Source organism: Mercenaria mercenaria, chromosome 12 (assembly GCF_021730395.1).
Source record: "Mercenaria mercenaria strain notata chromosome 12, MADL_Memer_1, whole genome shotgun sequence".
Classification (NCBI taxonomy): Eukaryota; Metazoa; Mollusca; class Bivalvia; order Venerida; family Veneridae; genus Mercenaria; species Mercenaria mercenaria.
Genome location: NC_069372.1, coordinates 69,213,284 through 69,230,208, shown reverse-complemented (window position 1 = coordinate 69,230,208; position 16,925 = coordinate 69,213,284). Strand labels below are relative to the sequence as shown.

At 35.9% G+C, this 16,925-nt stretch overlaps 2 protein-coding genes across 6 annotated transcripts in view; both read left to right on the top strand.

Moving 5' to 3' along the window:
- Window positions 1-2,824: 2,824 nt before the first annotated feature.
- On the top strand, window positions 2,825-11,271 carry LOC128547601 (uncharacterized). The gene is made up of 4 exons (XM_053520637.1): window positions 2,825-2,952; window positions 8,139-8,272; window positions 10,046-10,116; window positions 11,207-11,271. The coding sequence occupies exons 1-4, from the start codon at window positions 2,899-2,901 to the stop codon at window positions 11,269-11,271; spliced, it is 324 nt and encodes a 107-aa protein (XP_053376612.1). The 5' UTR covers window positions 2,825-2,898.
- Window positions 11,272-12,031: 760 nt separating this feature from the next.
- LOC123534010 (kinesin-related protein 4-like) overlaps window positions 12,032-16,925 on the top strand; it is a 43,841-nt gene continuing 38,947 nt past the window's right edge. For 4 of the 5 annotated variants that reach the window (XM_053520296.1, XM_053520294.1, XM_053520295.1 and 1 more), the window contains exons 1-4: window positions 12,038-12,137; window positions 12,679-13,200; window positions 13,642-13,741; window positions 16,325-16,553. In XM_053520296.1, coding sequence (XP_053376271.1) covers window positions 12,069-12,137; window positions 12,679-13,200; window positions 13,642-13,741; window positions 16,325-16,553 — 920 coding nt within the window. In that variant the 5' untranslated portion in view covers window positions 12,038-12,068. Of the gene's footprint in view, window positions 12,138-12,678; window positions 13,201-13,641; window positions 13,742-16,324; window positions 16,554-16,925 lie in introns of all 5 variants that reach the window. The other variant, XM_053520297.1, reaches the window with a different exon arrangement.

Genomic DNA, 16,925 nt, shown 5'->3' with positions numbered 1-16,925 from the left:
TGTTGAAATTATTATGATATTGGACATAAGATACAGACTGGCTCACTTCACTACATTTAATCATAAAAGTGTAAAAAAAAATAATATCATAGTCTAGGAGCTAGTCTAGGGTTTGTACTTCTTTTTTTTCGGTCGTAATTGATATTACCTACAGATCACATGCCAATTTTCCAGTATTGGTTTAGAGCGTAAATCGTTGAAAGAGCATAAAAACACAGTCGGATTGACGTTATAAAGTGAGAACTTAAACTTTGCGTCAAGAAGCCCCGTCGTTTGTTACACTTTCCCTCACGAAGATACCACTTTACACCCCCTTTCCTTTTTTCCTTTTTTTATATTCTTTTATCTATTTCTGCATATTGCCATCCCCTGGCAGGACAAGGTGCACATCGGAAATGTTAGTATAATGAGTGAGAAAAATATATATAAAGCAGAATCTAGCAATGAATATTGAGCCTGTTTAGCTCAAAAGGGAGAGCACAGATCTATGGATCGCGGGGTCATACGTTCCATCCCCGAGCGATATTCTCCGTGACGATTTGATAAAAAAACATTGTGTCTGATATCATTCGTCATCCACCTCTGATTCAAGTGGGGAAGTTGGTAGTTACTTGCGGAGAACAGATTTGTACTGGTATAGAATCCAGGAACACTGGTTAGGTTAACTGCCCGCCCTTAAATGACTGAAATACTGCTTAAAATGACGTTAAACCCAAAACAAACAAACAAAACAGTGATACTTGAATGTAGGTATTCCTGTCAGTTGTTATAATTTGTTAAGTTATAATTAAGGAAGATCAAAGTCAAAAAAGCGGATGTATATTCTTGGTTAGACTAGTAGGTCTTTGTATGTTAGATGAAAGGCTGGTTACTACAATATCGAGACAGATTTTGAAAAACATAATGAATCTGAAGTCTATTCTCCAGTGTTTTTACATAGCTGTAACACTCGATTAATCCACCCAACGTATGGCACGCCTTTGGCCAGTTTCAGTATTGTTTGTATTTGTCTTGGTGTAAGGGCTACAGATGGTAGCAGCATAATACCTTATATAGGCTAGTGTTTTATTTTCCTTTTTTTCATAACTGGTGGTAATGTTTTTTTTTTAAAATTAAACTAGCTTTGTTGTTATTCTTGGGGTGTGGATAGGATAAGATCTAGTCCAAGATATTTTGGTATGAGGGACTCGAAGACTTGGCCATAAAGATAACAGTTTATATTTTATTACATTTGCATTTTTATTTTTAGTGAAGTGTAAGACTTGACATTTCTAAGTGCTGAATTCCATATCCCACTGCTTCTCCTATATCTGCATCTTTTCGAGCTCTTGGTGCAAGGATTGGGAATCCGTGACGATTGAAAGTACATCAGAGTTCAGCTGGGATATAGGACCTACCGATACGTCTCCCAGACCACAGTATCATCAGAGTTCATCTGGGATATAGGACCTACCGATACGTCTCCCAGACCACAGTATCATCAAGAGTTTAGCTGGGATATAGGACCTACTGATACGTCTCCCAGACCACAGTATCATCATAGTTCATCTGGGATATAGGACCTACCGATACGTCTCCCAGACCACAGTATCATCAAGAGTTTAGCTGGGATATAGGACCTACTGATACGTCTCCCAGACCACAGAATCATCAGAGTCCAGCTGGGTTATAGGACCTACCGATACGTCTCCCAGACCACAGTGTCATCAGAGTTCAGCTGGGATATAGGGCCTACCGATACGTCTCCCAGACCACAGAATCATCAGAGTTCAGCTGGGTTATAGGACCTACCGATACGTCTCCCAGACCACAGTATCATCAGAGTTCAGCTGGGATATAGGGCCTACCGATACGTCTCCCAGACCACAGTATCATCGGCAAAGATTCGAACTTTGGATTATGAAACGGGGAAGATATTCTAAAAACAGAAAATTTATTTACCGTCGTTTTGTGAAACAATAAAACAATGCGCGGATCCAGCCGAGTCTCGGGGTGGGGTTCTGACCGAACCCTTACTGTTGGATAAACGTGTCTTTATCATGTGTTTATACTTTAAATAATTTGATGTGATTTTTGTGAATGTTAACCGTTTACAAGTACAGGGTTGTCAATAAGTTTTGTTGAACAGGCTGAAATAGAAAAATTAGCGCTTTATTTTCTGCATTCTGTAGTATTTTAGGAGCATTTAAGAAACACCTTTTCCACTGCAAAAATTGCAGTGGAAAAGGTGTTTCTTAAATGCTCCTAAAATGCAACATGTACAATATACCCCATATTTTCACATTTTTATGAGCTCACCTGTTAAATTTGGGAATAATAATAAAATTAAGTTTTCTTAAAGGTAAAATTCTTTGTATCTTTGAGATAATCAACATAAATATGAATTACGTGGGGGTCGTATGTAGCAGCAGCCACAAACACTTTGAATGCAGTCCTTATGTTGCCTTTTCGAAAAAAACATTTTCTTCCCTTCTTCTCTGCTTTCCTTTTTATAGGATTTTCCAGCGGGGTCTGGATCCGCGCATGAAACCTCCATAGATAACTTTGCCATCTCGACCAATGAATATAAATGAGAAAGCAGAGGGGCCCAAGAACAGAGCCTTAGGGGCCACGAACAAGCATCACTCATAGATCTACTGTACCGATGAGGGGAAGTAACACTGTACAAGATTTCAAGATTTCAAGATTTATTCAAGAACTAGGCCCATATGGGCATCAGTCTTGTAAAGGCAACATTTACATGCAAATACATGTACATAAAACAAAACGTATACATGAATTCAGTATTTATTTCGTTCAAAATAATTCTGTAAAATACGCATGTAAAGCGTTCAGTGAATCTGATGTAAACTAATTACCGCCCAATATTTTAAAATTTAGAAATCCGTGGAAAACGCAATGAAACAACTGAATGGTTGTATCCAAAATTCCATTTCTACAACTGGATCGCAGGTATGAATTAAACGAAGTCAGAAAAATGTTTTAGTAAAATGAACGGATACCACTATCATACCAGCTCATTCGTCACACTCGCAGCACCGAGCAGCCTCATAAGTTCAGTGTTCGATCTATCCAGTTCTGGCTACCATAACTTAACAGTACTGACGCTATTTTTATTTTCTGATGGTTGCGTCCATCAGAGATCCGTAGTCTGCAGCATACAAACATCTCAACAGCTGAAATTTTTAGCTAGATGCTAGGTGTGTGTCTGCTTTGACTTGATGGAGGTGTGGGGTTGGAAGTGGCTATTCTTACGGTCCGGTAGGAATAGCCTAGCAGGCTATTCTTACGGCTCTCGCATAAGAATAGTGAAAAGCCCACAGGTGGTTATTCCTACGGCAATTTTGTATTACAATACATTGTTCCAAAGAACTACAAAAACATTTATTTTTATAACTCTTTGATTGTACTAAAGTCATTCAACTGATATATTTTCAACCGATTTTGGAAATAACATGTAATCACGTTTGGTCATTGTGTTACAAATAAAATGTCAGTTCTGAATTGATGCAAACATGTCAAGCTGATGTGTGACAAACGTCAAGTATAAAACTAAATTAAAGGGCAATAAACATGTTTAGTGGTAAGAGATTTGTACTGTTGTGAAAAATTTGCATGTATATACATGAAACATAGATCAATAATTGTCTAACTGGTTTAGTTGAAAACACCTGGTAAATATTTTTTAGTGTTTCAATTTTAAAAACGTAAACTATGTATTTACATCTTCATCAGTACAACCAACAATCGTTTTCCGATTTATTTAGAAGACAAATTTCAGTTAAATATGTATTTTACACTTACGATAAATTTGTTGTATTTAATTTGTTTGTATTTGTAACAAATGGAAGTAATACTAGGGGAAATCACTTCCTTTTTGTCTTCTCTGGATTTCCTTACCGGAAAAATAAAGAAGTTGGGTGAAATTATATCAGTCAAATAAATTAAGTACGATGTGTAACACAAAACTGTCCTAGTAGGAATAACCACCTGCAAGTTATTCATAATTCGTACCTGAGAGCCGTAGGAATAGACACCTGCTTTTCACTATTCTTACGGGAGAGCCTGCGAGGCTCAGGGTTTTCCCTCGGGTTTTTTATTTGGGAGTCCATGGACTCCCATGGCTGCTAATTTAAGGGTTCCTAATAATTTTTGGGGGTCCACAAATTGTTGATCATGAAAATGGACATTATTACTATAAAAATTTACCCTAAAACCGAATGAACTTGTATCTTTTTAATTTAGATAGCAGCTGATTCAATATTTCGGAATGGTATCTTTCAAAATGGCATGAGCTTCTCAATTCAGACCGATAACAAGAGGTGTGATAGTCTTTTTGTTATGATCAAATAGCCAGTAATTACCGGCAATTAACGTGTCACCTCGTGACAATTATGTTGTTCACAGTTTGATCTCGGTTAAAGATAATACTGGATCCTTAATTAGTATCATAATTTTTGTGATTTATTAATATTTTTTCATCAAAATACTTAAAATTTATATGAAATTAATTTTTTTTAATAGAAAAATAAACCATTCGATCTTTTATGGAACGTAGCGGCAATCTTAGATTTTAGCGGAGACAGTAAGCGCGGGGAGTAGTTTCCCTTTACCAAAATGGCGAACATGGGTAACAAAACTTGTTTTGAAGTTGGAAAACGTCTATACCTGTGTATAATGAGCACCCACGATTTGGGGATGGTTCCGGTGGTAAAAAACTGCACATTTTACATGGATATCTGCACAAAGGAGGCTTCAGTGCAAAGGAGTTTCGTGACTGATTTTGCGGGTCCAGTGGACGCAGAGGCACTAAAAAATGCGAGTTCAAAGCAGTAAAAGCGCGTCAGGGATGCAGAAAACCTGCGTCCGGGAAAACCCTGGAGGCTATTCCAACGGGACCGTAAGAATAGCCACTTCCTTCGGGGTTCCCTCCCCAGCCACGCCAAACTGAATATGTGAAAATGAAGTGTCTAGCCGTCCAGTAATTGGATGCCTAGTCTGTGTTCTAGCCGGGACATGGATGTAAACATAAAAAAATTTAACCACTGCTGTCGTGCTTTTTTTGAGCTCTGGAAATAACGCAAACTGCACAACAGGTGCTAGACACATAATAAAATATTTTACTTAATCAGGCTTATATAATTATGTATATCTTATATACACAGGGCGTTCGGTTGACCCGAGGTCCCGTGTTTTGACCCGCGAAAATTGAGAAAAACTCATATTTGACCCACACAGAATATGCCTTGTGCGTCGGTTTGACTCGCGGAAATTGTCTTTGATGTGTCTCATGTTAGAAAGTTCTGTCCGGCTTGTCAGTCAAAATCCCAGTGAATTTCAATATTGTTCGCCGGCACAAGTGGAAATATGGCAGTACGCGGAGCGTCGTATGTTAATTAGCCAATAAGCTACTGACAGATGTCAGTCACGCCACGCGCCGACTGACATGTGGTCATCTCGTGGTTTGTATTTCGTACAATAATGCTCTGTCACTATCTAAAGGTGTTTATTGATCAAAGTGTAAAAGTTAATTGACAAACATTGCAGCCTTAGATTATCGTGTTTGTACCACTAGTTAATTAGTGGTATACAGCTTATGTCTTGCTGAAATAAAAATATCTTATTATTTTATGTGCTTGATACGATTACATGAGCCGGTCAACCTTTACGGTCTATAGCAAATTTATTATCATTGCCAAGGCTTTGTTTGGTCCAAAACAAATTAAATGCTTTAAATAAGCAGAAATTATAAGTATTGAATAGGTATGGTAGAAAAAAAAAAGAAATTCAAAACAGGCATCCCTTACAGAAGCAAGCCTCTGTGGCATACATGCTGCGTATTTGCTGAGTATATGCCGCGAACACAGTAGTACACCAGAGGAGTACATTTTACATACACTGCATGCCGCCTACATGCCGCTTACTATTTTGACGAGTACACAGCATGTACGCAGGAAGTCACTAGTACACTTCAAGTACGCAGCACAGACTCTGAAAATTTAAGGAGTACACTGCATGTATGCAGGAGGGACTTGTACAAGAAAACAGTACACTGCATGTACACCGCAGATACTTTGAAATTTGTGCAGTACACTTCATATACGCGGGAAAGACTTGTACAATTTCTTTTGGCATTTATACTTAGTTTTTTTTTTATAAGTTAAAGTCTGAAGTAAACTTCATATACGAGGGAGGGACTTGTTCATTTTCTTTTGGTGTTTATACTTTGAATTTTTTTAGGTAAAAGTCTGAAGTACACTTCGTGCCGGAAGGATTGGTACATTTTTTTTTTTTTTGGAAGCAAGAACTTGATTTCCGAGTAACTTTTATCTTAATAGCATAGAATAGTTCAGATTACCGGTATTCTGAACAATGAAAATTTGCCAAACTATTTGCAATGTTCATTTGTGAAGCTTCTTAGTGATTTCTGAGCTACACCTTGCATGCAGTGTAAAAATATATTTTTTTCATTTTGAATTAATCCTGGAGCTTTCTAACTTGGATAATTGAAAAGCCTTATTTGAACTTCGTTGCATTACATTTTGTAATACATGAAATAATTACCAAGATAATGCCTCAACAGCGCCCGAATGAGAAGAATTAATAGTTCTCACTGTTATTTGAATACTCTTAAGCAAAACACCATTCTATCATGTTTTATAAAGGCTTTAATGCTCATTATGTTAACTCATTAAGGCCTCACCAAATTAAAAAGTTGTTCATCGGATTTGCCGCTCGTATATTTTCAGAACGTTTTTGGCTAATTGCACTCACCCCATTGGAAAAAATCAATCCAAAATTTTTTGGTGCGCTACTTTTTACGGACGTAAAAGTGTATAAATGCTTTTATAATATAATTCCAGTCCTAGATTGTTCTCAGGTGGATTTTAATCAAAATAAATACATACTACACACACATCGTCTATAATAAATCATAACTTATATTTAGTTGCATTAAAGTTGTTTCCCCTTGATGCAGTTATGCCATTTTCTTCAAATGTTTACCAAATTACATGCTACAAAAATTGATTTATTTCATTGAAAAGTGGATGAAGAAAAGCATACTAATTTATTTGATAACATCAATCTACATTATTTTGGTAAAGGGTAAATACTTATTGATGCATGTCACTTATCTTTTTTCTGTCCAAATGATCAGCATTTGCATACGAAAGTTGGTGGGGTAAGGAATTTTCATTATCAGTGCAGTTTCGCCACAAGAGTACACAGCATGTATGCAGCAGGAGAACACAGCATGTACGCCGCAGGACTCGGGGGGTGGGGGGTGGGGGGGCCAGGAGTACACAGCATGTACGCCACAGGGGTAGTACACCGCAGGCTCATTTGCATGTGAAAAGTGTATGTGCCGCGTACATGCTGCGGACTATTTCCCGCATACTAAATTCCTCCAGCGTACATCCTGTGTACTATGTAGTCCACAGCATGTACGCAGCAAGTAGTACGCGGCAGAGCTCATTTGCATGTCAAAAGTGTACTACAAACGTACTATCGGTGTATGTGCGGTGTATATCCTGCGTACTATTTAAAGCCCTTGATTTCAGTACAAATCATGTACGCATCATATACGCTGTATGTACACAGCAAGAGTACGCAGCAGGCCTTTTTCTTCTGGTAAGGGATTTTATCAAGAATATTAAATATTACTTTTGTTTTCCAAATTTGTCACCCGTTTTCACGACCGTGAGTTTCGGCAGTTTTTATCATTTCTTACAAGATTTTTATAGTACAGTCTAAATAAAAAGCCTGCATTTAAGAAAAATATGATCACAGTTGCAAAAGCAGCTCTTATTTTTAAGTATTTTTCGAGAATAAAATGCAAAGGAACCAAACCCCACCCACTTACAGACAACTTAAATATTAATTGATTTAAAAAATCTGTAATGACTAATGTACTTGTTTTAGATAAAGTTTGTGGAAGTTACATTAATAACAGTATAGCTTGACCCCTGAAAAGCTGATCTTGACTCTTGAAAATTTAGGCTGAAAAGTCAATTACCCTTGAGTTTCAGAACCTACCGAATGCCCTGTATAATACATTTATAGGCCTGATTAAGTAAAATACTTGATTATGTGTCTAGCACCTGTGAACTGCACTATTCTTGTTCTTTACATTATAGGTGCATGGTATCACAATAGATGTGCCAGACAAATACCCTATGATGGACAATGTCAGTATTGTGTCGTGTTCTACACAGAAAAGTGATGTTACACAAAATCTGGAGGTTCCTGATCTACGCAAAAATACTGAAATGTAATGCTTAAACACTTATATTTCCCGGTGAAAATTAGAATGGACAACACTAAAAAACATATTATAGTCAGTTTTGTGTAACTTTTAATTATTTGAAAAGATATTAGCTTTGAGATACTTTTGATTGTTCTAAAACAGGACTGGTGCATTAAGTAACTTTACTCTTGTTTTACATCAACAATTTAACAGTGTTGCAAAAAGAATATAAAGATCGGCTTGGTTGATGCAATTTTATATTGACCAATGTGTTTCCAACCGTATTTGATAGTGGCCGTTTTCCCTCTGTCATGTGTGTCATTTTAGGTGATAACTGCAAACATGTGAAAGAACTTCAAGTAAGAGTCCAAGCAGTAGAAATCCTGTTCACTGATTTAACAGTCCATGCAGGACATGTAATATACTGCATTTCATGTCTTTATGTGTGATTATTATCTAATAATAACACCTGTCTTTGTACATATAAATCATTGTTTACAGTGGTGTCTGCTGCAGGGCTGTAATCTGTCATGTCAGCCAAGTTACCAGTATGTAATTATTTACTTTATAGTAAGGTTAGAATGACAGAAAACTACAAAAATAAACAGAGTTTTCATCATAACATGGCAAAAAATATTAGAAAGAAAAACTGATGAGAGCATGTATGGAAAACTTACTCTTATATCCAGGGATACTAAATATTTATCCCACATCCTCAGCTATAATAAATGTGTAAATGTAAATAAATAGTACATTCAGGTGGTAGTTGGCTGGTAGGGAAATTAGGATTAGTGGCTGACTGAAACACTTTTTAGAAAAAGGGCCATAAACCCAGCATAATTAACAGAATTAGACATAAACATGCTAAATGTAAACACCTTATTCTTGCATTGAGCATTAGCTCAGTAACATTTTATCAAATTATCATTCTTCCACTTGAGTGGTTCTGATGAATTTATGAATTCTGACATTCTTAAAGCTTGTGCTGACATTTTAAAATAACCACTAATGTATAAGGCTCCCTTTTATGCTTGTTTTTGAAGTCATATTTGACACTTGATTTGATATTTCATGACAGAAGATAAACAAGTATAACTAAGTTGTTTATAAGGAAACAAATAAAACCTCACAAAGGAATCTGGGGAATTAGGAAGTTTTGACATATTTTGAAGACATTCACCTCAAAATTGTAAACATTCATGTTTATCGTGATAAATGAAATCATGATAAAAATCTTTGAAGGAGGACTACAACATATACTTGTCATCCATTTCAAAAACAGTCATACTAATGCCGAGTTATAACTTAAACATTACCCATAGTATATGCAATTGGCCTAAAAATCTTGTTTGTATTTCTAGAAAAAATGAATTTTTTAGTTATTTGTGATGTTGAAATAATTCAAGATTAAGTACAAGAGAATCATCTGTTAAATGATAATCTAACATTTCTAGCAGTATATCTGTCCAGCCTACTCTCTAAATATGCTTAATGGCTTTACCACCGCTATATCAGCCAGGTAGGACCCGGCATTTAACATTGATGAAAACTAATATTTACAACCATGAACTACGAAATGACTTCTCTTGTAAAGTCTCAAATGTTTATGAAAAAAGACAACCCCAGCATGTAATTGGTTGCTGTGAGGCAATTATAATGGTGCAGTCTAAGGTTGGTTTTTAAACACTGTTTGGGCCTCCTACTATCAAAATTGTTTGAACTAAATGAGGTATGCTAGTTTTCAGTAACTATTGGAGAGAATAGTCTCCAAGCCTGAATGGCTTTTTTATTTTTCAGAATGCACATTCATGAAATATACAGAATTTCATCATTGGAAACTAGTAAGGAATCTGTACCCAGGGATGCTGGTATTTGATAGTTTAAATTGATGTTAAAAGTTTTTCAGACATGAGTTTTCGAAATTGCTGATTTCGAACACAGGCACTCGGGTTGTGGCCTGGACCCCGCCCCACCCCCTAAGCCCCCACAGCTACGACCCTGGAAAAAACTGCACAAGCTTGTACCACATAATTACATTTAAATAATAAAGTTATATGAGAAAAAAATCATATCCTATATACCCAAGTACTAAAAAAATATACTTGGGGTATATAGGATATGATTTTTTGCTCATATAATTTTATTATTTTATGTAACTATGTGATACAAGCTTGTTCCGTTTTTTCCAGGGTCGTAGCTGTGGGGGCTTAGGGGGTGGGGTGGGGTTCAGGCCACACATCGAGTGCCTGTGATTTTGAATACAGCAAAAATCATAATTACTATGTATGTGTCCTAAAATGTGAAGGAGTGTTGATTTTTTTCCACAAAATCCATCTTTAGTTTATTATTGTATATTTATGTATAAAGTAATGTTCACCTACCATTTTTATTTAAAGAATTCATGGCTTAATACAATACATACATTTGAAGAATTATTTGCCAGGTAAAATGTTTGATATAAAGACATTGGATATAATGTAAAGTATTAATGAAGAATATACAGATACCTGTTTTATGAAATTCATAATATACCGACAGTTTTTCTAACTATGGAGAGGTCACCCTGATGATATAAACAGTCTGTCTGTGAAACAATCTAAATAAATCAAAGAAGCTTGATAGTTGCAAGAATATGACACGTAGAATTGATATTTTTTATTCTAGTCTATGAAACAGAAGTAATATTTTTATGCTTGACAGTTTAAGTGTAAATTTAAGTGTATGAAATTTAGAAGTAATATTTTTACATTGGAAATCTTTGTTAAAGGACATAGTGGACAGTTTTCTGTATATATATAGGCAAACATTTTCCAACAGACAGAATTTCTTTAAGCTTTGTGTATTGCTTGTAAATCAAGTTTAAAATGGAAATATACATCAAAAATCATGTCTGATATGCCTTTAAGATGAATACCAACATATTTTTGATGTAAAATGTCCAATCTATATATATTGCAGATGCGAGTGAGTTGTCCCCTCTTGTTCCTGTACAGTCAACTGCTTTCACACAGGTTCTTTTATAGTTCTTTCTTGTCATATTAAGTAGCTGCATGCCAGTTGAAATTCAAGTATAAAACATTTTAGTTTACATGAATTGATTAAAACCTGAAGCAAAACCAGTGCTCCCCTCATATTTACAAAACATTTTTCAGTGTCAGCTGAGTTTGAATTAAAATTTTGATAGCAAATTTTAGTATAACTTCAAGATTAAATTCCAAGTGTGATTGACAATCAATACTGAACAGTTATTTCAGTAGTCATTAACCTTTACCCTGCTAAACTTCTAAAATGGACTGGTCCACCATTCAGTTTGCGCAAGGCCATTTATTATTCAAAGGGATGTTCACCTAAAATTTACTGACTGAATAGCAAACAGTGCAGGCTATGACTGATACTGACACGAGGCCTAGTGGTTTGTTGTTTTATAACTCTGTGTTTCTGTAAAATCAGTGCTGGTATTTTGCTAGATGTCAGATGTACACCATTAATCTCTGTATTAAGAGACCAACACTTTTAATACTCACTATGTCCAAATAATAGGACGTTCTGGGACAGCATGATAACTTTTGACTGTCGCTGTCTCCGTCACAGTTCTGGATGACAACTATGAAATATCAGATCATAAAATAAGTCATCCTGATAATCCAAATGAGTAAGGCTAATACCCACTTAGCCCCTGCTATTAATATTACAGAAATCCCAAGAGATAATGTTAGTTGAGTAATTCAATTACGACTAAATACATAGTAACATACTATTCCCTGTTTATCTGAACATCATATTACAAAAAATCACAGACATAGAAGACTCCCCTTCAGAGATGTCAGAACCTCTCATACCTGTTATCTCAACTAAATCTGTATCAATTATCAGCAGACCTGAAATACAGGTAAAATTAAATTAACAGCATTTCGTCCAGATTTTAACTTATCTGATCATTTTGCACTTGAAGTATGGCTTCTATAAAATATTCCTATAAACTTTAAAGAAAATTCAATATACAATGTAATATTGATACAAAAAGTGTTTTTTTGCCAGGCAATAGCAGTTTCTAGAGTGTGCTTGGATAAAAAATACTTCTTTACTACAATGAAACACTAATAGCTTGCTCCAGCAATGACAGCTTGAGTACCAGCATTGATAGCTTGAGTACCAGGGCCAACTCAAGTAATTCATGTGATCCCAAGCCCTTCTCCTTACATTTTCTGTTTGGATCACTCGATACCCTGTATATCTCTACCACTTTGCTCATCGTATTTGTGACTTCTATCCTGTTAGTGTTTGGTGTTTTACTGTACTTGATAAAACTGGAACTTTTGACTGATTTCCAACTTGGAGAACTTTTTGTACTCTACAATTATATTTAAATTAAAGTAAATTTTGTTAAAATGTAGGCAGCTTGAATTTACAAAGAATGAATATTTTGTTAGGAGAGTCAGGTGACAGAGGAAAGCCAGAGCCTGCTACCACAAGTACCTGCAGTGTCAATTACAACTTATCAACACCTGGAAAGTGAAAATGATAAGTGGTTGTGTAATGCTACATCAGAAAGTAGTCACAAGGGGTTGTGTCATGAAACATCAGGTAACAAAGTCAACAAAAATGATAACTGCACTACAAGTAACAATGATTCATTAAAAAGCAGTACACCTCTTGTTTTATCATCTAGCTCCAGAGATGTCAGTCTCTCACAACCAGTGGTTTCTGCAAGTCAGAAAGAGGAGGTCACTTTATCACAACCATTGTTTTCTACAATTGGGAAAGAGTTGCTCACTCTGTCACAAGTTGATCAAGATAAGCAGAAAGCAGGTAGGATAGTGTCCTCACAAGGCTCAGTGACTCTGGCCGCATACTCACAAAGTACAGTAAGCATGACGTCACCTCTGGAAAAAGATCCAGCAGACAGACTTGACAGACTTGTGTCTTCACTTGATAAAGTGCCGAGAAGACAGGTACCTATTGAAAAGTTTACTTCTTGTAATATTCATCTTTATGTTAACCTTTAGCCTGCTAAATTTGTAAAATGAACTTGTCCATCTTCCAATTTGGACAGTACCATTAACTGTTAAAAGGGATGCTTACCAAAAAGTTACTGTCTGAATAGCGAACCGTGCAGATTATGATCAGACTGCATGGATGTGCATGCTGATCATGATCTGTACTGGTTGTAAAGGCAGAGGCAGTCGTGTCCAGCATGGTAAGGGTTAATGTCCCAGAGTATAACATTCATCAATACTTTGAAGAAATACCTGTATTCTTTTGTATCTATAAAGAGTTGTTAATGGATATTAAAATCTTATTAAAGGTTATTTCAAATAGGTGTTTTACTGGTTTAACAACACAAAAGGAAACCCTGTTACTTTCATTGATTCTGATTGTTTCAATGATTACAGAAGATGGTGATGGAGGCTACTATTCTGCAGTGTATTACCAGTCTACAGGACAGTCTGAACAGTAAACTTAGGAAACAGCCTTCTATTGCTGACACTTCAGGTAAATATCCAGTGTATTACCAGTTTACAGGACAGTCTGAACAGTAAACTAAGGAAACAGCCTTCTATTGCTGACACTACAGGTAAATACCCAGTGTATTACCAGTTTACAGGTCAGTCTGAACAGTAAACTAAGGAAACAGCCTTCTATTGCTGACACTACAGGTAAATATCCAGTGTATTACCAGTTTACAGGACAGTCTGAACAGTAAACTAAGGAAACAGCTGTCTGTTGCTGACACTACAGGTAAATATCCTGTGTATTGCCAGTTTACAGGACCGTCTGAACAGTAAACTAAGGAAACAGCCATCTACTGCTGACACTAAGGTAAATATCAAGTGTAATACCAGTTTACAGGATAATTTGAACTGTAAACTAAGGAAATGGTGATGTACTGCTGACACTACAGGTAAATATCCAGTGTAATACCAGTTTACAGGATAGTCTGAACAATAAACTAAGGAAACAGCCATCTACTGCTGATACTGCAGGTAAATATCCAGTGTATTACCAGTTTACAGGATAGTCTGAACAATAAACTAAGGAAACAGCTATCTACTGTTGACAGTACAGGTAAAAATCAAGTGTGTTATACCAGTTTACAAGATAGTCTGAACAGTAAACTAAGGAAATGGTGATGTACTGCTGACACTACAGGTAAATATCCAGTGTATTACCAGTTTACAGGATAGTCTGAACAGTAAACTAAGGAAACTGCCATCTACTGCTGATACTGCAGGTAAATATCCAGTATAATACCAGTTTACAGGACAGTCTGAACAGTAAATTAAGGAAACAGCCGTCTACTGCTGACACTACAGGTAAATATCCAGTGTAATACCAGTTTACAGGACAGTCTGAACAGTAAATTAAGGAAACAGCCATGTACTGCTGATACTCCAGGTAAATATCCAGTATAATACCAGTTTACAGGCTAGTCTGAAAAGTAAACAAAGGAAACAGCCGTCTACTGCTGACACTACAGGTAAATATCCAGTGTGTATTACCAGTTTACAAGATAGTCTGAACAGTAAACTAAGGAAATGGTGATGTACTGCTGACAATACAGGTAAATATCCAGTGTAATACCAGTTTACAGGATAGTCTTAACAGTAAACTTAGGAAACAGCCATCTACTGCTGATATTGCAGGTAAATATCCAGTGTATTACCAGTTTACAGGATAGTCTGAACAATAAACTAAGGAAACAGCCATCTACTGCTGACACTACAGGTAAATATCAAGTGTGTTATACCAGTTTACAAGATAGTGTGAACAATAAACTAAGGAAATGGTGATGTACTGCTGACACTACAGGTAAATATCCAGTGTAATACCAGTTTACAGGATAGTCTTAACAGTAAACTAAGGAAACAGCCATCTACTACTGATATTGCAGGTAAATATCCAGTGTATTACCAGTTTACAGGATAGTCTGAACAATAAACTAAGGAAACAGCCATCTACTGCTGACACTACAGGTAAATATCCAGTGTAATACCAGTTTACAGGATAGTCTTAACAGTAAACTAAGGAAACAGCCATCTACTAATGATATTGCAGGTAAATATCCAGTGTATTACCAGTTTACAGGATAGTCTGAACAATAAACTAAGGAAACAGCTATCTACTGCTGACAGTACAGGTAAAAATCAAGTGTGTTATACCAGTTTACAAGATAGTCTGAACAATAAACTAAGGAAATGGTGATGTACTGCTGACACTACAGGTAAATATCCAGTGTAATACCAGTTTACAGGATAGTCTTAACAGTAAACTAAGGAAACAGCTATCTACTGCTGACAGTACAGGTAAAAATCAAGTGTGTATTACCAGTTTACAGGATAGTCTGAACAGTAAACTAAGGAAACAGCCATCTACTGCTGACATTACAGGTAAATATCTAGTGTATTACCAGTTTACAGGATAGTCTAACAGTAAACTAAGGAAACAGCCATCTACTGCTGACACTACAGGTAAATATCAAGTGTAATACCAGTTTACAGGATAGTTTGAACAATAAACTAAGAAAACAGCCATCTACTGTTGACACTACAGGTAAATATCCAGTGCAATACCAGTTTACAGTATAGTATGAACAGTAAACTAAGGAAACAGCCGTCTACTGCTGATACTGCAGGTAAATATCCAGTGTATTACTAGTTTACATGATAATTATGAATTATGTAAATATCCAGTGACTTGCCAGTTTACAAGGTAAACTTAGCAAAACACTTAGTTTCTTTTATGTAAGATGAAAAGGGTTATTAACATAGTGGTACTAAGTTGTAATTCAAAAATGGAAATTGTAGATGGTATCATATTGATGTTATAGTCACAGTTTACATTCATACAAAAACCAAACTCAGATGTGGGTTATTTTAAAAAGGGTTTTCATTCTATACATAAAGCATGACTTCTCTCCATGCTGTAAAATGCAGACATAGTATTTTGTTGCTGGTAACACAGGTTGCCACTGACGACAGCTTTCAGCCATACACAAAGGACAGTTCTCTGTTTTGCATTAGCTATATTAGAATTGTTTATTTTTCATCCCACATTTTCTCATCTATCTTACACAAGGCATTTTAAGAAAACTGCTGCAGACAACACAGACTGGTTTGATGAAGCTGACAGAACAACATAAACTTGAGAAGTTACAACTTTCTCAGACTGGTACACAGTCAACGCAGCAGACGTCATCCCAGCTGACCCAGTCTGCTATCAGTGACCTTGGAAAACGTCAGAAGAGAATGTTCAGTTTGCTCAAGAGACAAAAATATTTGGTTGATTTATACAAAACATCTAGAAGGTACTGTTTCCTTTCTAACAAAAATAGTTACACACTTCTTCCTATACATTACAACAGGATAGGTTAATTACAGTTTAAAAGCAATGGCCTCTAGATTTAAGTCAAAATATCATAATTTTCAAACATACAAAAAGTCTTTGGAAATATTTAGGATAAAGAAGAGAGCTATCTGTAGGAAAGCATGCCGGAGTATTTAGCAATATCTAAGTGAAACAATGGCCGTAACTTTTGGTATATCCAGGCAAGCCGAAGTAACTTGAGTTATTTTATTGCATTTTAAAATTTTACTATGGCAGTGATAACATTTTACATGCAAGCCATCAACCATTTTTTCTATGTAAGTAAAGTGCCATAATTTGAATAAATTTCAAC

Coding starts and splice junctions, on each gene's coding strand:
- LOC128547601 (XM_053520637.1), top strand. CDS start 2,899: ATGAAACAACTGAATGGTTGTATCCAAAATTCCATTTCTACAACTGGA. Junction 2,953..8,138: donor TTTCTACAACTGGATCGCAG/GTATGAATTAAA, acceptor TTTACATTATAG/GTGCATGGTATCACAATAGA. Junction 8,273..10,045: donor CTACGCAAAAATACTGAAAT/GTAATGCTTAAA, acceptor TTTATTTTTCAG/AATGCACATTCATGAAATAT.